The sequence below is a fragment of the Pongo pygmaeus genome, chromosome 10, assembly GCF_028885625.2.
Source record: "Pongo pygmaeus isolate AG05252 chromosome 10, NHGRI_mPonPyg2-v2.0_pri, whole genome shotgun sequence".
NCBI lineage: Eukaryota > Metazoa > Chordata > Mammalia > Primates > Hominidae > Pongo > Pongo pygmaeus.
Genome location: NC_072383.2, coordinates 15200245 through 15224090, shown reverse-complemented (window position 1 = coordinate 15224090; position 23846 = coordinate 15200245). Strand labels below are relative to the sequence as shown.

The 23846-nt window shown below is 41.4% G+C and overlaps 2 protein-coding genes across 5 annotated transcripts in view; one reads left to right on the top strand and one right to left on the bottom strand.

Annotated features, from left to right (window-relative positions):
- Positions 1-2522: 2522 nt before the first annotated feature.
- On the bottom strand, positions 2523-3285 carry LOC129010398 (histone H2A.J). Its single transcript, XM_054444588.2, has one exon. The coding sequence runs from the start codon at positions 3076-3078 to the stop codon at positions 2689-2691; it is 390 nt and encodes a 129-aa protein (XP_054300563.1). The 5' UTR covers positions 3079-3285; the 3' UTR covers positions 2523-2688.
- A 2824-nt stretch (positions 3286-6109) lies between these two features.
- The window catches only part of LOC129010400 (histone H4), a 35274-nt gene continuing 17537 nt past the window's right edge, over positions 6110-23846 (top strand). For 2 of the 4 annotated variants that reach the window (XM_054444590.2, XM_054444589.2), the window contains exons 1-2: positions 6110-7632; positions 8536-8606. In XM_054444590.2, coding sequence (XP_054300565.2) covers positions 6297-6755 — 459 coding nt within the window. In that variant the 5' untranslated portion in view covers positions 6110-6296 and the 3' untranslated portion in view covers positions 6756-7632; positions 8536-8606. Of the gene's footprint in view, positions 7633-8535; positions 8607-14281; positions 14346-23846 lie in introns of those variants that run through there. The other 2 variants (XM_054444591.2, XM_063672455.1) reach the window with 2 other exon arrangements.

The window sequence follows — 23846 nt, the reverse complement described above, 5'->3', positions numbered from 1 at the left end:
TATGCGACCTTTCAACCACTGGAAGGGGCACTGTGAAGTCTGCATATAGTACACCAGTCATCACCAATTATGGGGCCTGACTAAACCTTTTGATTCCAGGCAGGCACAACTAAACAGACCAGTCCTCGGGGACACAAAGACAAGACTGGCCCTGCAGGAAAAACAAAGATCAAACAAATCCTAGCCAAACCACAGCCACACTGAACGGCTTATCTCTGCAGGAAAGAGTACATGTGTGTAAATAAAACTATGGATTATAACTCTATTAAAAACTGGAATTCAGTTCCCACCAGATTTTGTCTTAGGTCTTTTTCTATTTGGTCTTATGCTTAAAGAAATATTGGCCTTTTAAATTAACAATCACACATCAGCAAGAACTACTGTTTGTTCATCACGGATCATGGGCTGAGCTGATTTTGTAGGAGTATGCATTTTAAACCGCCAATAAAGTATTCAGGTTAAAAAAAAACTCTCAAAAAAATGGTGAGGGGCTGATTGAACTTTGAGGCAGGCAAAGTATGTGAGGGGATGCTAAGAATCCTTTGGGTAGTGATGGGAGAGGCGGGTGGAGACAGGGCAGTTACCATGCCTTGTATCTTGTCTATGTTGCTCATCATGTAACAAGAGCTGGAGAGATTCCTGTGAATCTTCCCAGGGAAAGGCAAAGGTACTTTTTCTTATGAATGTCTTCATGTCCCTTGTCCTTATTTCTTCATCATTTTGGTAACAATCCCTCAGATGCCTCATCCCTTTAAGAAATTTAGACTCAAATGTCAAAACCATATATGCATTTTGTTCCACTGACCCCGAGTGGTAACTGCGAGTACTAATTCTAACAATTAGGCATTTTTTTAAAAGTCCTATTAATGTTTACCTATAATTTAACCTATAAGGATAAACCCATACCCCCATTGAACATGGTACTTTTTTCCATTTATTGTCTAATATGTGGCACACAGTAAATGAACAATCTCAATCCTTAAAACAGGTGTTACGACTTTTACATATGACAAAACCACAGGGAGTGAAGAGCAGAACATCTGGAACCTGCCCAATAATTTGCCTCCTAACAGAGGTGCGTACGGCCTGACCTTTGTACACCTCAAAAATGGCAACGTGGGAGAAGTAATTCCATCACTCATCCACACACAGCAGAGAGGTACAAGTACTAACAGAAGCTGATCTCTCATATTAACGTATGTATTTGTTCCTTGTCCCGTCTTCAGGAACCAATAAAAATAAAGTGAGCTCCAAGAGAGTGGAAATCTGGTCGGCCTCATTCACGGCTCTACTCCTATCACTTTGTACAGAGCCTGGCATAGACAGCTGTTCAATAAATACTGAGGACAAAATAAAGTCCACGTGGGAAAATGGGCCAGCCGCTACTAAGGATGAAAACATACAATATATACATATATTTTTGGGGAAGACTTCAATTCCGACTCACAGGAAAGATGAATCCAAAGATGTGAAATCTGTACTGGGATCTTTTTTGTGGGGTCTGTGAGCCAGGATGAAATTTGCTGAGGATGAAATAAATAGGAGTGTCAACTAAGGACAGAAGATCATTACTAGTGTTAACTTCTCAATGTGGATTCCTGGTCTGAAATGTGTTTCCCCCTGCACTTAAATATTTGGCCTATCTTTCCTTACATGTTTATTAAAGCAATATTGTGCCATCAGGCAATGCAACTCCCAAAGACATTACTGGAATGAGGTCATTGCTTCAGGCTAGTGGGAGAATATAAGAGATTTCAAACAGGTTATTTGTTGGGTAAGGACCCCTAAATCAAGAGGTTTTTGTTTTGTTTGAAAGCAAAGTCAAACCGAGTCTCAAAGTGAATATGATATGATGAAGACAGGATCATTATGAAGCTAGAAACTTGACAACATCACTTTAAAACCTCAAGCATATGTAACTCACGACTAAAGGCGCTGCAATGTTATGCAATACGACTGCCAGGGGAACGAATTTCCAACCTCATGACTCACTTATTGAACGTTTCCTTCATTAAAAAAAAAAAATGAACATAAAGGTGCTATATAAAGATATCTGATATCTAAAGCATGAAAGCACAGCAGCTACTAGGCTAAGAAGAATCTCTTAAGTTGGTATCGTGCCATCAGAGCCACCCTTCCAAGACGGAAAGTTACTCCACTTTTTGAAAAATATGGCCGCAGACACTTCCTGCCCCGAGCCCAGCTCGATCCGACGGTCTCTTCCCAGAACTTGGTCCTGAGTGCTCTCAAACTGGCAGGAGAGCGAAGGCTCTGTGAAAGGGAAGTAAAAATAATTCCGAAGGAGGCCTCGCCACACCGACTCTGCCTCCCCTTTGTCCTACTGAGAGCGAGGTGGCTCCCACCGTGCCCACCTCCTCCAAGCCACCCTCCCCTGACGCCTCGAGGGTGACCTGCGGACTAAAGCAGCCCACCCACCGGTACCTGCTCCAGGGGTTTCCCGGTCGCCCCCCTCCCCTGGGGCCATCCGGCAGGTCCCCGCGACTACACAGCTCTCTCGACCAAACGATTTTCACCAACTTTATTGGCTCCCGCCGGGCCCCTCGCCGCCCACCTCCCCGCTAGATGTCACCGGCCCTCCATGACATCCAGCACATTCAAAAACATTGCGGGACGACCATGAAAAGGGCCCTTGCTGGGGGAGCCAGCTCCCCGAGGGCGGCGTCAGGGTCATTTGCTCTTCCCCTTCTGACTCTCCGTCTTCTTGGGCAGCAGCACGGCCTGGATGTTGGGCAGGACGCCGCCCTGAGCGATGGTCACTTTGCCCAGCAGCTTGTTTAACTCCTCGTCGTTGCGGATGGCGAGCTGCAGGTGGCGGGGAATTATCCTGGTCTTCTTGTTGTCACGCGCGGCGTTGCCAGCCAGCTCCAGGATCTCAGCCGTCAGGTACTCCAGCACCGCCGCCAGGTACACCGGCGCCCCGGCGCCCACTCGCTCCGCGTAGTTCCCTTTGCGCAGCAGTCTGTGCACTCGGCCCACCGGGAACTGCAGGCCCGCGCGGGAGGAGCGGGATTTGGCCTTTGCTCGCACTTTGCCGCCCTGTTTCCCGCGACCGGACATGATCACCTCTCGCCTACAACTCCAGAGATGGAGACAAACCGCTCTCGGCGTCCGGCACCGGAATGCAACGTACCGCACCCGAACTGCCTCTACAAACTCTTTACGGCCGCGCGGCAGCCCCTTTCCATTGGCTCTAGTGACCAATGACAGGCAGGCTCCGCTCCCAACTAGCGCTCTGGAAGAGAGACCGCCTCCTCCAGCTCTCTCCAATCAATAGAGCAATCTCCGAACCCTCATTTACATAGCCGCTCACATAAATATCGAGGCCAGCCCACTCAGTGTTTGGGGACCCAGATGAATTTAGCGGTGACGGGTTTTCCACGACCACGCTCGCTCCCAAGCAAATAAACTCGTAGGAAATAAGAAAACGTGGTTGGAAACAGAAAACAATCCAGAAGAAGAGCTACAGGGGTTGTCCGTAGACGTTACTATGCTAAGTGGGTGTTCTCATATAATACACCATACTAGTCAGGTAGGTTTCTGTCTCCGCAGCCCGTGCTGCGCCTCTCCGCGGAATTCAGCCTGCCCAGGACAGGGTCCGTGGGCTGTTTCTTATACAAGCGCCTTGCCTCCAGCTAGCTACCCAACAGTGTAGAGACCACACTGGTCTCCCCGCAGGGTCCTGCGGCTCACAGCCAGCCAATCCTTCACTTCTGAGTCTTTGAAGCTAGAGTGATGACTAGACGTGAATGCTTCCTGTGCTGACGGAAGGAACAAGCTCGCCTAGCCAAAATATCTTTTGTCTTTGAGGCTATGGGCCTGCAAAGAGCCACTAGGTTTTATTGGAGAGGCCAAAGTCTTGGCCTTGGCTTGCTCCCCGCAAGCCAGGGCACCGCAGATCAGCGGATCGGGTCCTCTGCGAAGACGTGGAGGTCCCCCGGTCTCTTTGTAAATGAGCCCAGAGACTAAAGTCAGAATGGCAGTTTATTCTTATATACCTGAATTGTGGACCCACGCTTTTTGAAACAAAAAGAGTGTTTTGTTTCAAGTGTTTTGTTTTAATTAAAAATTACTTTCTCCTAATTCATCGAGGTCATTTCATTTTTACCTGAACATTTTCAGTAACACAGTTAACACCGATACGTGATGTAATGTTGAACGCTTGCTTTTTAAAATAAACATTTTATGTGGATTCATTTACATTTAAAGTAAAACAAATTTACCTTCTCACTATCCGAATAAATATTTGACTTCATTGAAATAACATTTTCAAATATTTATGTATATATCATTACTGCCTAAAACAATGATGAACCCATACTGGGGACTCAATAAATGTCTTCAGAGCTATTGTCATGGTTTAGGCGGTCTTTCTGGAGCCAGTCCGCCTCAGCCTAAATCCTGGCTTTACCACTGAGCAGTGACCTTTGATAAGTTATTTGACTCCTGTACCTGTATCCAAAGTGTTTTGAAAATTAAATACGTTAGTAAGCATCCAATAACTCTTATATATACCAAATAAATGGGCATACAAATCTCTGATGCAGTTTTTAACGAGATGTTCCTGGAATGAGTTCTGTAAACTAGCTTAAATTTTTGCCTGTATCTTGGGGAATTTTCAAGAGTTTTTAAAAGTATTACTATTTTAGACACGATTTTTTTCTTTTATTCCTATAAGCAAGAGATTTCTAATTTGAAAATGTTCTAGCCTTGATTTCTTAGAAAGCAAGTATAAGTAAGTCAACCTATTTTACCATTACAATAATTTTTTTTTTTTTTTTGAGACCTGAGTCTCACTCTGTCGCCCAGGCTGGAGTGCAGTGGCGCGATCTCGGCTCACTGCAAGCTCCGCCTCCCGGATTCACGCCATTCTCCTGCCTCAGCCTCCCAAATTGCTGGGACTACAGGCGCCCGCCACCGCGCCCGGCTAATTTTTATGTATTTTTAGTAGAGATGGGGTTTCACCATGTTAACCAGGATGGTCTCGATCTCCTGACCTTGTAATCCGCCCTCCTCGGCCTCCCAGAGTGCTGGGATTACAGGCGTGAGCCACCGCACCCGGCCCCATTACAATAATTCTTATCTCTTCAAGATCTGATAGACTTTTCCTCTTCCCTCTGAGTCAAGTATCAAAATCATGGAGTGAAGTTCGACCATTCAGGACTTTTTCCAGCCATTCAAGACAGTGTTCCAACTCTTTTATCTTTAACAAAAAGTAAAAGAAAAATAAATACCTTTTGGGTTATGAAGATGGGCAAGGATTGAAACAAGTGTAAACTATAAGCATTTATAAATATAATAAAATTTTACCATAAAGCCTTCCTGCTGTAAAGGCTTATCTTCAAGACCAGGGACAAAGAGCCCCACTTACTAAAATTCATTGCTCAGAATCCTAATTGGGTACCTGGGAAAGACTTATGAATCATCCTCTAAATAACAGCTGCTTTTTTACACAGTAAAACCTTTAGAGAAGACAGGGTCCTGACACCTTCGAAGAGTGGTGACACCTTACAGAAACTTTCGTTTTTGTTCAGGGATTCTCCTGAGAAAGGAAGGGATTCAGAAACTCCTGAGGGGATTTGCAGTAGAAATTATTATTCAAAGTCATGATTGTGGCATCCATTATTTTACAAGAACTTTGAATTTTTAAGTGGAAAATGTGAGATAAGAACCTGAGATTTGAATGACATAAGACATTTACAATATTTCAACTAAATAACCACAGGAAGTTACTTGGTTGAAAAGCACACAGGCTCTTGTAGGGCACGAAAACCTGCAAATTCCGCAGAAGCAGCTGAAAGAGGAATGGAGGGGTCGGGGGGAGGTGTGGGTGGAGTGGGGGTGGAGTGTAGGTGGGGGACCGGAAGCTGGACTTTCTTTTTTCAATTGAAAGTATTTTAATTATCTGCAGGGCCGTAAAAGAGAAAGTCCTCTCCCCCTACTATGTCTTTAGAAGACCCACGTGTGAAAAATTTTAAGTAATTGCTTTGAAATCTTTGATGTAAAGCTTTTCAGGTTTTTATTGAGTTCGATAGTAAGTCAGGAATTCCGTTCGAAAAAACAGAAAGAGGGAAACAAGGAACGTGCATAGGATCTGGCCTACTTTTATTTAAGCGCTGAGAAAAGGCAATATAAATTCTTTTATCCCATACAGTTTTAACTAAAATGCATCACCATGAACCTTTCTCCAAATATCAGAAAAAGTTTTCCCAAAAGAGCAAACAACAAAGGAATCAGGCTGGTTTCGCTGACTGCTTCCTGGACTTAACAACTATAGCATGTCTCCAGAGGTGGGGCCTAGAGCTCCGCCCACTTTTTTGATGTTTTCAAACAGGTCCGCATCCAGAGAATATAAGCCCTGGTCTGCGACTGGCAATCCCAGTGAGCAGCTCGATTTTCTACTGAGTAGGAGCAGTTCCTTTAGAATGTCTGGGCGAGGTAAAGGTGGCAAAGGGCTGGGTAAGGGAGGCGCCAAGCGCCACCGGAAGGTGCTGCGGGATAACATCCAAGGCATTACAAAGCCCGCGATTCGCCGTCTCGCCCGACGTGGGGGTGTTAAGCGCATTTCTGGTCTCATTTACGAGGAGACCCGGGGAGTCCTCAAAGTCTTCCTGGAGAACGTGATCCGCGACGCGGTGACTTACACGGAGCACGCCAAGCGCAAGACCGTCACGGCCATGGATGTAGTGTACGCGCTGAAACGCCAGGGTCGCACTCTCTATGGTTTCGGCGGCTAAGCTGTCCCCACAGTTTCTCTACAGACTCCAAAAGGCCCTTTTCAGGGCCCCCAAACTGTCACAGAAAGAGCTGTTAACACTTCCTAAATAACGGGTAAATATCAGCCCTTTGATGCCGCCTTCCGGATACTGGGAATGGGACATTGGCGGCCCGAGCATCTGCTTGGGATTAGGCTTGGCGGGCGCGGGGAGAACTAGACTTAATGGAGGGGACTCCGCCTGTACTTAGAAACGACCCTGGAGGCGCCGCGCAACGCAGTACTGACCTCCCAAAATCCACACTGCGGATTTTGTTTAGAGAAGTGCTTATACGAAGCCCCAGTGTTAGAACTGGTCATGGGCTTCTAAGCGGCCGAGTCCTTGGCCCATAAGCACGTATCGGATGGCTTCCATGTAAATCAGGGCTTAGGTGATTTCCTGCCGGCCTTCAGGGGTGAGCGTCACGCGTCAGAGGGCGGTTCGTGCGTGTGCAGGGCCTGCTAGGTCGCAGGAAATGCGAGGTCGCAGCACGCCGCTACCTGCAAGCCTGAAAGCTGAATGCAGCTCTAGTGTGGCGCGTTGTAGTCTTACTGGGTACTATTTTACTTCATCGCTGACGTTCTGAGGGAGAGGTGACCAAGCTCAGATGCTGAGATTAAGGCGGCCGGGCGAAACTCGCGGCACCCTGCGGTTCCCGTAGCCAGCTGCGTAAAGTTGCCTAGGCCGAGCGGGTGGCGTCCTGCTCAGCCACCTGGCGGCGGGCGTGGAGTTGGCAGGCAGGCAGTGGGGGTCACGCCGGCATGAAAGGCCAGATCACTTGCAGGTCGCCAAGTTGCCGGGAATCCTCCACTCCGGGCAGTGTCATGCCCATCACAAATGATCCTATCGCAGCCGGGAGGTAAGCCCTGGCTTCTGAGTAAAGGCCCTGTTAAGAGCAGCCTGGGGGTCTAGAAGGGAAACGGGCGGCGGGTTAGGTTCTAATAAGTTCAGTGAGAGTGTAAGAGAGACAGCTGTGGGATTACCAAGCCGCGTGGTCTTACCCGGTAGTCCCGGGGTGTAGTGAGGGTCTTGGAGAAAGGTGGGGCTGGTGCTACCAGTTAAGCACACTTTCCAGTAGGCGAGGGTGGGGGCTGAAGACTTGGTTATCAGCCTGCGTGCAGGCCGTAGGGGTCGCCCCGGCCTCCGGTAAAGCTTCGCATAACAGCCTCGCTCTACTCCTGGCTCTGTCCTTCCTAACTTCTCATTAGGCTTAGCACCCCAGGATGCGGTGTGATCCATGCCGCGTTAACTTATCTGCCCCTTCTCTACCTTTTCTTTTTTCTTTTTTCCTTCCTTTTCGAGAGCGAGTGTAGCTCTGCCACCGAGGCTGGAGTGCAGTGGCACGATCTCGGCTCACTGCAGCCTCCGCCTCCCGGGTTCAAGCGATTCACCTGCCTCAGCCTCCCGAGTAGCTGGGATTACAGGCCTGCGCCACCACGCCCGGCTAATTTTTCATTTTTTTTTAGTAGATACGGGGTTTCACTATGTTGGCCAGGCTGGTCTTGAACTCCTGGCCTCAAGTGATTCACCCGCCTCCGCCTCCCAAAGTGCTGGGATTTCAGGCGTTGAGCCACCACGCTTGGTCTTGCTCTAGCTTTTCTAAACATAGAGGAGTCATTTAGCTTCCTTGGTGTGGTGGGCTGAAGTCACTCTAAGGGAGTTTCCCAGTCCCGGGGGTTAAAGAACTGGAGTCAAGATTTGAACCCAGCTGGCCAAGGATTCCGCACTGCTTAATCTTGACATTTGCCTCCTCTTCTGCCAGGAAGGCTCCCCTGTTCCTTTTTGCTGACATGTCACTTCTAAGTACTTTCTCCTACTCCATAAAGACTTCAAGTGAGTACACAATACTGGTGTTAGTTTAATTTCTAGGACAGTGAGATACTCGCAGAAGTTCAGTTTTCAGTTACTTAAAAGAAATAGAGTCTGGCATACTTTCGTGCCCTTAATATTTGTTGCAGGACCAAATGAGTGATTTTGGGTTTCACATAAATTAAGAATGAAAGTTAGGGTCCCGATGGAGGATAGAAATACTGTATATATTTGTATCACAATTAAAACTCTTCATTAAGTATTTAATTTATGTGGAATTGTTTAAATATTTTATTGTTTTGGGTTTTGGTTTTTTTTATTTTTATTTTTGTAGTGGTCTCAATTCTTTGATTAGAATAGAACTTATATTTTCCCTTGTAGCATAGTTATTTTTTTGTTTTGTTCTTTATAAAATATAACTTAATTATCCAAACCCAAGAAATATTTATTTTTGTCTGTGACTGTAAGTCCTATGGTATAGTAAGTACCCACTCCTGACACTAATATCTTCCACACCAAAACTGGGTCACACGGTTCAATAACTGAACAGAATATCTCAAACTCAAAACGACCAAGATTTTCTGAAGTTTACTATTAATAGTAAAATTGCTTACTAAAAATGTTAAATTGATTTAAAACTCTGTAATGCCTCACTTAAAATGTGAATGAGGGGGGCGGAGTAGGGGTGGCTATAATCCCAGCACTTTGGGAAGGCTGAGGCAGTAGGATTGCTGGAGGCCAGGAGTTTGAGACCAGCATGGCCAACATAGTGAGACCCCATCTCTACATAAAGTAAGAATTATAAAATGTTTAAAGTGAATGAAATGCATTGAAATTTGATCCTGTAGCAAAGTCATACCTTTTGAATTTTGAACATTTATTTAATGCCTCTTTTCCAAGCATATTTTGAATATTCAGAGATAAATGAGCAAGTTACTGCCATCAAAAAGCTCCTATTTTTCTAGGAGAGAAAGGGGAAAGACGTGTAGTTGTACACATGTGGTTTGCTCTAATAGAGTGGTATAAATCAAATGCTATTGGTATACAAAAGGACAAATTTTGTCAGCCAAGTGTATGGGTATTTTCAAAGAGCACAGGTGCCATCTGTTCTGAGCTAATGACCCATTGAAGAAGAAGGCCACCCCAAATTTGGGGAAAAAGCAGCATAAACAAATGCCACAGTATTTTCCAGGCAGAGTGTATTTGGAGAATCTCCTAATGTTGTATATTTAATTTGTCCTTTGTCCAAGAATAATGCAATGAACTAGGCAACTAGTTGAATAAAAATTGAAACCAAATTCAAACAAGCCTATTGAAAAATGGGCAAAAGACTGGAAAAACATGGCCAATAAGCGTTAAGAAGAGATGTTCAGCTTGATCAGTCATCAAGAAACTACAAATCAAGACCACACTGAGGCTGGGCGGCAGTGGCTCATGCCTGTAATCCCAGCACTTTGGGAGGCCGAAGTGGGCAAATCACTTGGACAGGAGTTCGAGACCAGCCTGGGCAGCAACATGGTGAAAACTTGTCTCTACTAAAAATACAAAAAGTTAGCTGGGCATGGTGGTACACACCTGTAATCCCTGTTACTTGGGGGCTGAGGCACGAGAATCACTTGAACCCTGGAGAGAGAGGTTGCAGTGAGCCGAGATCAGCCACTGCACTCAAGACTCTCTCTCTCAAAAAAAAAAAAAAAAAAAAAGACCACAATAAAATACAACTTTGGACTCAGTAGACTGACAAAAATTAACAAATGGTACACAGAATCTCTTCTATTGCTGGTAGGAGTATAAATTGTTTCAATTATTTTTGAAACTAAGGGTTTGCATTATCCTGTGAAGTTTAAGATAGATTCACATATATGCTCAAGCAGCAATTCCACCTCTGGGTATTTACCTAAAGGAAATGATAGCATGAATGCCCCAGGAGACATGGTCATTAAAGTTCTTAGTAGAACTGCTCACAATAGCAACAACAAACCCAATGCCCATTGACAAGAGAGTGGATGAATAAATTATGGTGAAATATTTTGCAGTCAAAATTAACAGATAAATCCAATATGACTTAACAGTGGTTTACAGCGAATGTTTTGTTTCTCTGCTGACACATCAATACTTGGGTCTTCATATTAGCATTTTTATTCTGAACTTATATGTGGTTGAAGGTCATCTGTGGGAGTCAGAAACTAAATTGAGCATGCTGCCTCCAGAGAGAATTAGCATTTGCTTGTTTTTTTCGGGTCACATACTGCTATGGACTGGGGCCACTTTAGCCCTGTTTAAGTATCCTAGGCTATTAGTAGAGTCGAGTTTTACTTCTTACAGCTTATTCCCAAGGCTTATTCTCTAGTGTAACCCTAGATTTATTTTTTAAATATTTTAATTTTTATCTTTTTTAAGATTCAAGGGATACACATGCAGGTGTGTTACATGAGTATTGCATAATGCTGAGGTTCAGGTTTCTGATGACCCCATCACCCAAGTAGCAAACATAGTACCCTTGCCCCACTCCCTCCCTTCTCATGAATCCCCAGCGTTAGAAATGCTTGTTCCCCAGTGCCGTAAAGAAATAGCACTTGAACATAAATTTAATTTCTTCAGCAAGGCCATTTTTACTTTCTGCAGAAAGGGTACACTCGCTAGCAGTTTTGTCACAAGAGTACACAAAACAAAGGATACAGGGTCATTTATAACCTGATGCGTCCACACTACTGCTGTGTCCAATTTCCACTGGCTGGAACGGGACCTCACATTTTGTATTTGTCCTGATTGGCTAGCAACTTAGAACCTTTTAAAAGAGGCAAAGGCAGAGGAGAGCGAAGGAAGGAGGAAGTAACTTGTGGAATGCTGAGAAAGGTAAAAACACCTTCAAATAAGGAAGAGGAACAGGCTATGACCTAATGCTTGCTTGGACCAGTATAAGCATGCCAGGGCAAATATTTAGGCTAAATTGTGGGAGATAAGAACATAAAGTACATTGATTTCTTTATTACAGCTAGCAGATATTTAACAATGTTGGCACAGGTCTTTGAATAAATTTTGCTTCTAAGGAAAGTTACTATTTATTCCTAACTAGATGGGGAAGAAAGTCTTTGAAGAGGAACCTCTACTTTTTTTTTCTTTTACACCAGTGTCTATTGTTCCTATCTTTGTGTCCATGTGTACACAATGTTGAGTTCCGACTTACAAGTGAGGACACGCAGTATTTGTTTTTCTGTTTCTGCATTAATTTGATTAGGCTAATGGCCTCCAGCTGCATCCGTGTTGCTGCAAAGGACATGATTTCATTCTTTTTAATGGCTGTATAGTATTCCGTGGTGTATATGTACCACATTTTCTTTATCCAGTCCACCATTGATGGGTACCTGGGTTGATTCCATGCCTTTGCTATTATGAATGGTGTTGTGGTAAACATATGAGTGCAGGTGTCTTTTTGGTAGAACGATTTATTTTCCTCTGAGTATATACCCAGTATGGGATTGCTGGGTCAAATAGTAATTCCATTTTTAGCTCTTTGAGAAATCTCCAAACAGCTTTCCACATAGGCTGAACTAATTTGTATTCTCACCAACAGTGTGTAATCGTTCTCGTTTCTCAACCCTGGAAGGGTTATTCAGATAGTGTTTGCCAGACTGCTGGAAGTGTATTTCGCTAACTATAGTTTGATTCATATGTCTTCTCTGACTTGTCTGTAAATTCCTTGAAAGAAGGAACTTCTGACCTAAAATTTTGAATAAAACTTTATTAAAGTTTTAGGGAAATTTGGCTGGGCGCAGTAGCTCATGCCTGTAATCTCAGCGCTTTGGGAAGCCAAGATGGGAGGATTGCTTGAGTCCAGAAGTTCTAGAACATCACGGGCAACACAATGAGACCCCCATCTCAAAAATAAAAAATAAAGTTTTGGGGAAAATTTTTATATATTTATATACTATGGCAACATTTTAATAAAATAAACTGAGTTGACTTTCATATATTTCTGTTTTCTAAAAATTATGCACTATGATAATTACCTGTTCCTGCCCTGGAGGTGATGTTTGGTTATATTTTCAGCTGCTTTCACCATTTTTATTTTTGTCTGTTTGGACTTACAACTTTTATCTATGTTAAGTCTGGTAATTTATACTTCCCTTTAAAGCCATATATTTTATCAAAAAATTATTAGAGAAACTTTATACTCACATGGTACTTTCTAATATTAAAAACTCCTTAAAAAAACTCATGTCTGTCACCTTACTCATTTCCTTTTTCTATTTTTTTGAGACGGAGTTTCCCTATTGTCACCCGGGATAGAGTACAGTGGCGCGATCTCAGCTCACTGCAACCTCCACCTCCTGGGTTCAAGCTATTCTCCTGCCTCAGCCTCCTGAGTAGCTGGGATTGCAGGCACCCGCCACCATGCCCGGCTAATTTTTGTACTTTTAGTAGAGACGAGGTTTCGCCATGTTGGCCAGGCTGATCTCGAACTCCTTGACCTCAGGTGATCCACCCACCTACTGAGTGCTGGGATACAGGCATGAGCCACCATGCCTGGCCCATCTTGCTCGTTTCTAATTTTGTTTTATCTTTTCTTCTGATTATATTTTTTCAGAAATTTGTCTGTTAGTTTCTTCAGGAAATTATCAATTTATCCTTTTAGAAATGTTTAATTTTTATTGTTATTATGTTCTTATTTTTTTTAATTTTTATGGTTTTTTTTTTTGCATTTCTTTTTTCCTCAGTTCATTTTAGATTCTTTGTTTTTAAAATAACACCATTGGCCTGGCGTGGTGGCTCCACCTGAAATCCCAGCATTTTGAGAGTTTGAGATGGGTGGATTGCTTGAGCCCAGGAGTTCGAGACTAGCTTGGGCAACATGGTGAAACCCTGTCTCTACCAAAAACATACAAAAATTAGCAGGACATGGTGGCATGTGCCTGTAGTCCCAGCTACTTGAGAGGCTAAGGTAGGACAATCACTTGAGCCTGGGAGGTCAAGGCTGCAGTGAGCCACTGTACTGTAGCCTGGGTGACAAGGCAAGACCCTGTCTCAAAAATAAATAGATTAATTAATTAAATAACACCATAATTTATGGCTGTATATTTATTTATTTATAGCTTTAGCCACATATAAACTCTTAAAATGTTATAGTGTATTTTATTACTTCCTAAGTAATCTATGATTTTATTTTTACTTCATCTTAACTCACTTATTGAAGAGGTTAATATTTTAGGTAGTTGAAATGTTTTCCTGTTTTAATCGTCAGTATTAATTTCTAGTTATAAATTTGGACTAAAGAATGTGACCTGAGCAATTTCTTCATTTTGGATATTATTGAAGTTTTATTTATGACCAATATTTGAAACTATTTCATGGTTCCTGAACAAGAAAGCATGGTATAATGCTTCAAAATATAACATTTAACTTATAGCTGTATTCAATGTTGTTAATTGTATTTTGAAAGTAAAAACTAATCATTAGTTTTTGTCTACCTGATATATATATGTGCCTGATAGTATCTTGTTGTCCCCTGCTATGTTTTTGTTTCTGTCAATGTATCATATTTTAAATCATAGTTATTTTATAAAATGTGATTGTGAGTTATTATTTAAACCATGCCTTCTTTAGAGGTTGTACCTTTTATCAATGTGAATAACTCTTTTTGTTCCTTGGATCTCAATTAAATTGAATTCTAATTATTATTTTTTTTAACCTTACCTCAGGTGCTGTTTGGCTCCTGCAACCAGATACACTGATGATCTAATTAAAATGTTTATCTCCCCCAAATTTTAAGAACTTTATTTGGATTATTTGGAGTAATGTATAAAATATCTATATAGATTATTGTACAATTCAGGGGAAAGCAAATTATCAGAACAATTTCATGTTATACAAATAACATCAGAAAAACATCTTAAATTATATGACATATTCTGTTGATTCATCCACAAATTTATACGTCCTTACCACCTTTCATTATATTGGTACTAGGCATTATAGTAGTGCTAGGCATTATAGTAATGCTGAGGTATAAACAAGAATAAAACAAAATAAGTTCCTTATTTCAGGGAACTTACAGTATAGGTCAGTGGTTCTTAGCATTTTTTTTATCATGAATTCCTTTGAAAGTCTAGTAAAATAATCCAACACCATTATTCCCCATTGCACATACCCCCAAATGTTTTAGACATATTTTCAATTGATTCATGGACCTCAAGAAAACTTGGTTGGTGTGCAGTTTGGTGTATTATGGGTAAGACTGGACCTGGTGTTAGAAAATCTGCATTTGAGGCTTTGTTCTGACAGTGTCTAGTGTAAACATGGGCAGACCACTTAAACCTCTCTTTAGTCTTCTCTGTAGAATGATGATAATACCATCTAATTAGCAGGATTGTTGTTTTATTCAATGAGACAGCATATGTAAAGAACTTAGTAAAATAAAAAGCAACGTGTTTATAATGGTCTAAGTTATCTTCTTCATGCTTTATTTATGATTAGTGAAAAGACAATTCAAATCTCTTTTATGTGTCATAACTTTTATGCAACGAATACAGATACAGTTCTTCCACTTCCTTGTATCAAGATTTACTAGTGAAACTGACATTTTTTCCTTTGGTATGGTCAGATTGAGTATTAAGTTTATCTTTCATGTCTATCTTTATTCTAAGTTAGCGGAACATTGACTACTATCTTCTATTTTTCAAGGTCTGTGAATAGTTAGAGCCACATTACGAAGTCAGTACAAGATGTAACTTACTCATGCAACCAAACGTCAAACCAGGACTATTAAGGGTATCACTGGAGTTACAGTGACTTGATACAATTGTGGCAAATGGAAAACCAAGAGTTTGCAATGTGGTTTGGAGGTCCTTGGTAAAATTTCCAAGTGTAACAGATGTGTCCTTGACATTTCTCTCTTTCTATACCTATTCTCTTCCATCCTTCAAGCACCCAACACTTTCACACTTTGTACTGGTCTGTTCTCATGCTGTTAATAAAGACATACCCAAGATTGGGTAATTTATAAAGAAAAGATGTTTAATTGACTCACAGTTCCACATAGCTGGGGAGACCTCACAATCATGGTGGAAGGTGAAGAAGGAGCAAAGTCACATCTTACATGGCAGCAGGCAAAGAGAGCTTGTGCAGGGGAACTCCCATTTATAAAACCATCAAATCTCATGAGACTTACTCACTACCACAAGAACAGTATGGGGGAAACTGCCCCCATGATTAAATTATCTCCCCCTGGCCTCAACCTTAACATGTGGGGATTATTACAATTCAAGGTGAGATTTGGGTGGGGACACAGCCAAACCATATCATTCCACCCCGGCCCCTCCCAAATCTCATGTCTTCACATTTCAAAGCTAATCGTGCCTTCCCAACAGTCTCCCAAAGTCTTAACTGATTTCAGCATTAACTCAAAAGTCTACAGTCCAAAGTCTTATCTGAGACAAGGTAATTTCCTTCCACCTATGAGCCTGTAAAATCAAAAACAAATTAGTTACTTCCTAGACACAATGAGGGCACAGGCATTGGGTAAATGTACCCATTCCATGGGATAAATTGTCCAAAACAAAAGGGCTACAGGCCTCATGCAAGTCCAAAACCCAGCAGGTGGTCAAATCTTAAAACTCCAAAATGATCTCCTTTGACTCCATGTCTCACATCCAGGTCATGTCGATGCAAAGGGGGGTTCCCATGGTCTTGGGCAACTCTGCCCCTGTGGCTTTGTAGGGTACTGCCCCCTTCATGGCTGCTTTCCCATCTAGTGTTTTTGAGTGTCTGCAGCTTTTGCAGGTGTGTGGTGCAAGCTGTTGGTGGATCTACCATTCTGGGGTCTGGAGGATGGTGGCCCTCTTCTCACAGGTCCACTAGGCAGTGCCCCAGTGGGGACTCTGTGTCGGGGCTCCCACCCCACATTTCCCTTCTATACTGCCCTAGCAGAGGTTCTCCATGAGGGCTCTGCTGCTGCAGCATGCCTTTCCCTGGACATCCAGGCATTTCCATACATCCTCTGAAAACTAGGCAGAGGTTCCCAAACCTCAATTCTTCTGTGCATCTGTAGGCCCAACACCACATGTAAGCCTCCAAGACTTGGGGCTTGCACCCTCTGAAGCAATGGCCTGAGCTGTATGTTGGCCCCTTTTAGCCACAGCTGGGACCCAGGGCACTAAGCCCTGAGAAAGGACAAAGCAGCAAGGCTCAGGGTCCAGTCCACAAAATCACTTTTTCCTCCTAGGCCTCCAGGCCTGTGATGGGAAAGGTTGCCTGAAGACCTCTGACGTGCCCTGGAAACATTTTCCCCATCGTCTTGGTGATTAACATTTGGCTCCTCATTGCTTATGAAAGTTTCTGCAGCTGGCTTGAATTTCTTCTTAGAAAAATAGGTTTTTCTTTTCCATCACATTGTCAGGCTACAAATTTTCTACTTTTATGCTCTGCTTCCTTTTGAAACATAAGTTCCAGTTACAAACCATATCTTTGTGAATATATAAAACTGAATGCTTTTAACAGGATTCAAATAATCTCTTGAATGCTTTTCTGCTTAGAAATTTCTTCACTAGAAACCCTAAGTCATCTCTCAATTTCAGAGTTCCACAGATCTCTAGGGCAGGGGCAAAGTGCCACCAGTCTCTTTGCTAAAGCATAACAAGAGTCACTTTTGCTCCAGTTCCCAACAAGTTCCTCCTCTCCATCTGAGACCATCTCACCCTGGACTTTATTGTCCATATCACTATCAGCATTTTGGCCAAAGCTATTCAACAAGTCTCTAGGAGGTTCCAAACTTTTCCACATCTTTCTGTCTTCTTCTGAGCCCTCCAAACTGTTCCAACCTCTGCCTGTTATCTAATTCCAAAGTCGCTTCCACATTTTCAGGTATCTTTATGCAGCACCCCACTCCCAGTACCAATTTACTGTATTAGTCCGTTCTCACGCTGCTAATAAAGCATACTCAACACTGGGTAATTTGCAAAGGAAAGAGGTTTAATTGACTCACCGTTCCACGTGGCTGTGGCGGGGTCTTACAATTATGACGGAAGGTGAAGGAGAAGCAAAGACACGTCTTAATGGCAGCAGGCAAAGAGAGTTTGTGCAGGGAAATTCCCATTTATACAACCATTAGATCTCATGAGACTTATTCACTACCACGAGAACAGTATGGGGGAAAACGCCCCCATGATTCAATCATCTCCACCTGGCCCTGCCCTTGATACATGGGGATTATTACAATTCAAGGTGAGATTTGGGTGGGGACACAAAAACCATATCACACTTCCTTCTGACAACTCAAAGCCTCTCATTACACACTTTATTTTAAATGTAGATTCTATGTTTTTCCTATCATTCCTTTGCAACATTTACAAGCTGATGTTTTAATTACCCATAAGTAGTTTTTGTTTGTTTTTTTGAGATGGAGTCTCGCTCTGTCACACAGGCTGGAGTGCAGTGGCACGATCTCGGCTCTCTGCAACCTCCACCTCCCAGGTTCAAACAATTCTCTGCCTCAGCCTCCCGAGTAGCTGGGACTACAGGCGCCCATCAAATGTTTCACCATCTTGGCCATGCTGGTCTTGAACTCCTGACCGCGTGATCCACCCGCCTCGGGCTCCCAAAGTGCTGGGATTACAGGCTTGAACCACCATACCCAGCCCACCCAATAAGTAGTTTTTTAATTACCGGCATTGGATTAATCATGATTATGATCATTGTCTGACAATAAATTTGTTCATTATGAAATCTAAAATCCTATGTACATATTTTTGTAATTATAAAATAATCTACCACTAAATTCCTCCCTACAAATTCAATCAAATCATAATATCCCAAAATACAAACAGCACTCTCACAGTCTTAAAAGTTATAATAGTACGCTATGGTTTTAATATTTGTCTCTTCCAAAACTCTTGTTGAAATATAACATAACTGTAAGAAATAAATTCCTAGGCCCGGCGCAGCGGCTCATGCCTGTAATCCCAGCACTTTGGGACACCTAGATGGGCCGATCACCTGAGGTCAGGAGTTCCAGACAAGCCTGGCCAACATGGTGAAACCCCATCTCTACTAAAAATATAAAAATTAGCTGGGCATGGTGGCAGGTGCCTGTAATCCTAACTACCTGGGAGGCTGAGGCAGGAGAATCGCTTGAATCCGGAAGGCGGATGTTGCAGTGAGCTGAGATTGCGCCATTGCACCCCAGCCTGGGCGACAGAGTGAGAGTGAGACTTTGTCTCATTAAAAAAAAAAAAAAAAAAAAAAAAAAAGAAAATTTCTTTTCTTTATAAATCACCCAGTTTCAGTTATTCTGTTATAATCAACAGAGAACAGACTAAGACATAATGCATATCAATAAGTTTTCCACAATATTTATTGTGCTCTTACATTTTTAAATGGGATTTGTGAAATTTGATGAAAAGCAAATTGTCTTAAATTATATATTAACCTTGTAATTTGAAAAACCACTGAATTAGCTGCTCTAGATCTACGAAAAGGAAATACTTTATATTTTTCAATTAAATATCCACATTTTTGCGTTGTCTTTATTCATCATCATCATCATCGGCTCTGAACTCTTGTTTACTCTTTGAAGAATAAGATGAAGAAACTGGGGAAGGTGCTTCCTGAGTTCAGCCTTTTTATAAAACAATTTCGTTACAATTGTATTTCTAAGCAACTTAAGTGGTTTTGTATTTTTCATTTAATCTGGCGGTCTTTATCTTTTAATAAGAGAATTCAGTTCATTCACATTTAAAAACTGTAAATATGATTTTTCTTTCCTTCTTACTTTGTGTTTTTCTATTGTTTCTTTTTCTTTTATTTATTTTTTGAGACAGGGTCTCACTCTGTCGCCCAGGCTTGAATGCAGTGGCACCATCATGGCTCATTGCAGCCTCGACTTTCTGGGCTCAGGTGATCCTCTCACCTCAGCCTCCTGAGTGGCTGGGACTACAGGTGCGTCCCACCATGCTGGCTAATTTTTTGTGTATTTTTGTAGAGACAGGGTTTCACCATGTTGCCCAGGCTGGTCTCGAACTCCTCGGCTCAAGCAATCTGCCCACCTTGGTCTCCCAAAGTGCTGATATTACAGGCATGAGCCACCACACCTCGCCTTATTGTTAAGGTTTTTTCAAGATACTATTTGTAATGAAAACTGCCAGTGATCCCTTCATTGTCCATTCTCTCCTTTGTTCTCAGTATCAGAACCTAAGTTCCATTGAGAGTGGTAAAGCACTCAGTGGGAAATATGGGTTTTCCAGTCCAACTGCAAACTCCTTGCAGAGGGTAACACAGACGAGAGAAGCTTTGTGCTTCAGTCTTCCTCCTTTTTCCTGCTTGGAATATGGAAGTAATAATGGCCAAATAGCATTCATAAGATGACACTGAAGATGGAAACTGAATATTAATGATATCGGAACAAAAAAGATAAAAGGAAACTGGACATTGATGAAATCATGAGGCCACTGCATCAGTCTTAGGTAGTCTACCTTCAGATATATTGTACATGAGGGAAGAGTAAACTTTTATGTTTAAGCCCCTGTTATTTCAGCTCTCTGTTACTAATTTCCCCAAAGTGATACCAAAATGGTAGAATATGTATTCCTCTTTTTTTCTTGGTTAATTTAGAAGTAATACTGTATTTTTCTGTTTCATTGGTTGTTACATTCTCTTTCACGGCATGCATAGTCAAAGTACATTTCTTTGCTCTTTTATGAAATACCAGTTCTTGTACATCAAGCCACATCACTACTTCTCCCACCTCAGAAAGCAGAGACTTCCAGAATATTTATTACTCTCAAGTTGACATCTTTTCATCACTTCCATTTCCTTTCTCTGTATCCCCTGTCAACTTCAAAGATTTAAGGAGATTAGCACTTCAATTCTAGACTGTTATGATTTCTCTTGCTGAGTACCTCTATTATTTCAAGCATCTTTATTTAGCATTTACATTACGAATTCCCAGTCACTATATCATTATCTACTCAGACTTAATTATATATACAACAGATGAATCATTGCTCACTATTTGTTCTCTTCATCTTTTCTGATTTTGAAGTCTGTGTTCTGATTTATTTTTCGATTGAATAGTCCTTTTAAAAGAGTTTTCCTTAGATGAGTTATGTGGGTAATAGAAGCTGTGGGGGTGCACGGCAACTTATTCAAGCTTATGTACATGACATTTGAGGTTGGGGCGTGGAAAAATACCGAGGCACTGTGTGTATGTTCTTTGTGCATGAGAATGAAACTCCTTGACCCTGAAAACAGGACAGGGAGTGGAGTCCGTGGTGTGATAAGGAATACTGAAAACAGCTCCTGAGAATGCAGTTTGAGTGCTTTTACAAGGCCACAGCTGTCTCATGACCCCACCTCAAAAAAGCCATCTAGTGGATGTTTGTCGTTTAACAAGCCCTTTCAATAAATCCTTGACGGACGGATGCTGGGGCGGACTCTCTCAGAAGAGCTGCCCCACCGCCCCACTCAGCTGGAATTGTCTGAGAAGTTGGCGTTCACTGCAAGCTATAAGCTCTGCAGAAGCTAAGAAATTTTGCACGCTATGACTATCTTTTCTTCATGCTATCTGTTAAATGCTATCTTAATGATATTTGTCTCTTTTTTTTTTCTCAGAAGTCTAGTGTTCCATGGTACTGTAGATTCTAAGGTCAGCTAAGAGTCCCATGCTAAGAGAATACTTGAAATGTGCTCAGCACAAGGAAATGGTAAATGCTTCAGGTGATGCATATTCTTATTTCCCTGAGTTTATCATTACACATTGTTTCTTTTTATTTTTGGTTTTATCACGATGTTATTTGTGACAAACACTGCTTGTGACGCCCTCCATTCTCTCTTTTGTTCTCAATATCAAAATCTAAACACGCATGTATCAAAACATCATATGTACCCCCTAAATATGTACAATTATTATGTATCAGTAAAGATTTAAACATAAAGGAAGAGTAATGATAACAAAGAAGACCTCCCACGATAGTTCTTTGGCCTTTATCTTATTGATTCCATGTCTCTGGAGAACCCTAATGCAACCTTCTAACACTTCATCATGTTTATACATGTTTTATTATGTATTAAGAGCACAGTAGTTTGCATTTTCCATTTCCTTTGAACCTATATACAAAGGTACATGGATAAGGAAAAGATAATATATCTCTAGATAACCTTAATCTATGTACAAATATTTTTCCCCATTGTCTTTTTCCCATTATCCTCCAAATATATTCATACCCCATCTTCTTCTTTTTTTTTTTTTTTTTTTGAGACGGAGTCACACTATCACCTGGGCTGAAGTGCAGGGGCACGTTCTTGGCTCACTGCAACCTCCGCCTCCTGGGTTCAAGCGATTCTCCTGCCTCAGCCTTCTGAGTAGCTGGAACTACAGGCACCCACCACATGCCCGGCTAATTTTTTGTATTTTTAGTAGAGACGTGGTTTCACCATGTTGGCCATGCTGGTCTCGAACTCCTGACCTCGTGATCTGCCCACCTCGGCCTCCCAAAGTGCTGGGATTACAGGCATGAGCCACTGGCCCCCATCTTCTTTTCCCTCAATCTGACCTCCCCAAAACTTACCCTTGTTTCTCACTACTGCTCCTTACTGCTAGATGCTCTGAAGCGCAGTCTATATTCATTGCCTCCACTTCCAGTCACACTCACTACTCAAACAAATTTAAAAATCTTCCACACTTATAACATACTGAAATTACTCTAAGGTTATCAATGACCTAATTTTAAAAACCCAATTTTGTAGCTTATTTTCTCATTACAAAAGCAGTGGTTATTTAATGGGGGAAATGACAAAATACATAGAAAAAGCACACACACAAAAAAAATTTTAAAAGCCTCCTAAATACAGCACTCAGAGGTCATCACTGATGAGCATATAATATATGCTAATAATGTGTTAGCATATATTATATTATATGCAAATATATTCACATGGAATGGCATATTTGTTTATATTTGGGAGAATTTTCAAACATTTATAAGCAATGGATAATCAGAATAATAGTGTACATATTATTTAAAATTTTTCTTTTTAACTTATCAGCATCTTAAGAATATTTCCATGTCAAAAAATATGTTTCCACAATGTAACTTTTATTAAACATCATATAAATACACCATGACTTATTTAACCAATTTCTTATTGTTTGACATTTTGTTTGTCTCCTTTTGAGAGCTATTATGAATTATGCAAATGTTATTGTATGTAAATCACTGTGATTATTTACTTAGATATATACCCACAGGTAGAATATCTACATCAAGGGAAATGCGTGGCTTTTGAAATATGGGCCTAACTTGCCCTTTTGAAGTTCTGCAATTAATGTATTGAAATCCTCATTTCTTCACACTTTCATCAATCCTGAATATCATAGTTTTAAAGCTACCATTTTTATCTGAAAAATGATATTTTGCTTTTTCATCTGAAAAAATGAAAAATAATATGGCTCAATAGTTATTTGTTGAATGAATGATTATAAAAAGATTGATCACTCATTCATATAATATACATAAGTCATTTAGATTTTCTTTTTTAAGAATTATTAAGCCAGGCGTGGTGGCTCATTCCTATAATCCCAGCATTTTGGGAGGCCGAGGCGGGCAGATCGCTTGAGGTCAGGAGTTGGAGACCAGACTGGTCAATATGGTGAAACCCCGTCTCTACCAAAAATATAAAAAATTAGCCAGGCGTGGTGGCACATGCCTATAATCCCAGCTACTCAGGAGGCTGAGGCAGGAGAATCGCTTGAACCTGGGAGGCGGAGGTTGCAGTGAGCCGAGATTGTGCCACTGCACTCCAGCCTGGGTGACACAGCGAGACTCCATCTCAAAAAAAAAATAAAAATAAAAAAAAGAATTGTCAGTTTCTGTTCTTTACCATCTTATTTTCAATACAAATGTTAGTCTTTGAAAATTTGCTTTAAAGAATCATTTTATATATTACGACTATAAACTGGCATGTCATATTTTTCAGATAGATTTTCCCAATTTCTCCTGACACTTTATTTTAGTTTTTGAACTAACAGAAACTTGAAAATACTTATTAAATGACTTGAAGTTTTCCTAGTAAATAAAAGGAGCATTTAAAAAATTACATAGGTTTTAACTAAAAAGTTATAAAATCTGAAACATGATATTGGGTTATGTGAACATAGTAAAGCAAATATTGGTTAACGTTTTGAACTTATACTTCAGTAATAATATTTACTCCTCCAAATAGCAGGGTATGTGCCTTTGATTAGTGTGGGGGTAAGTAAGGTTTTTGAGCATT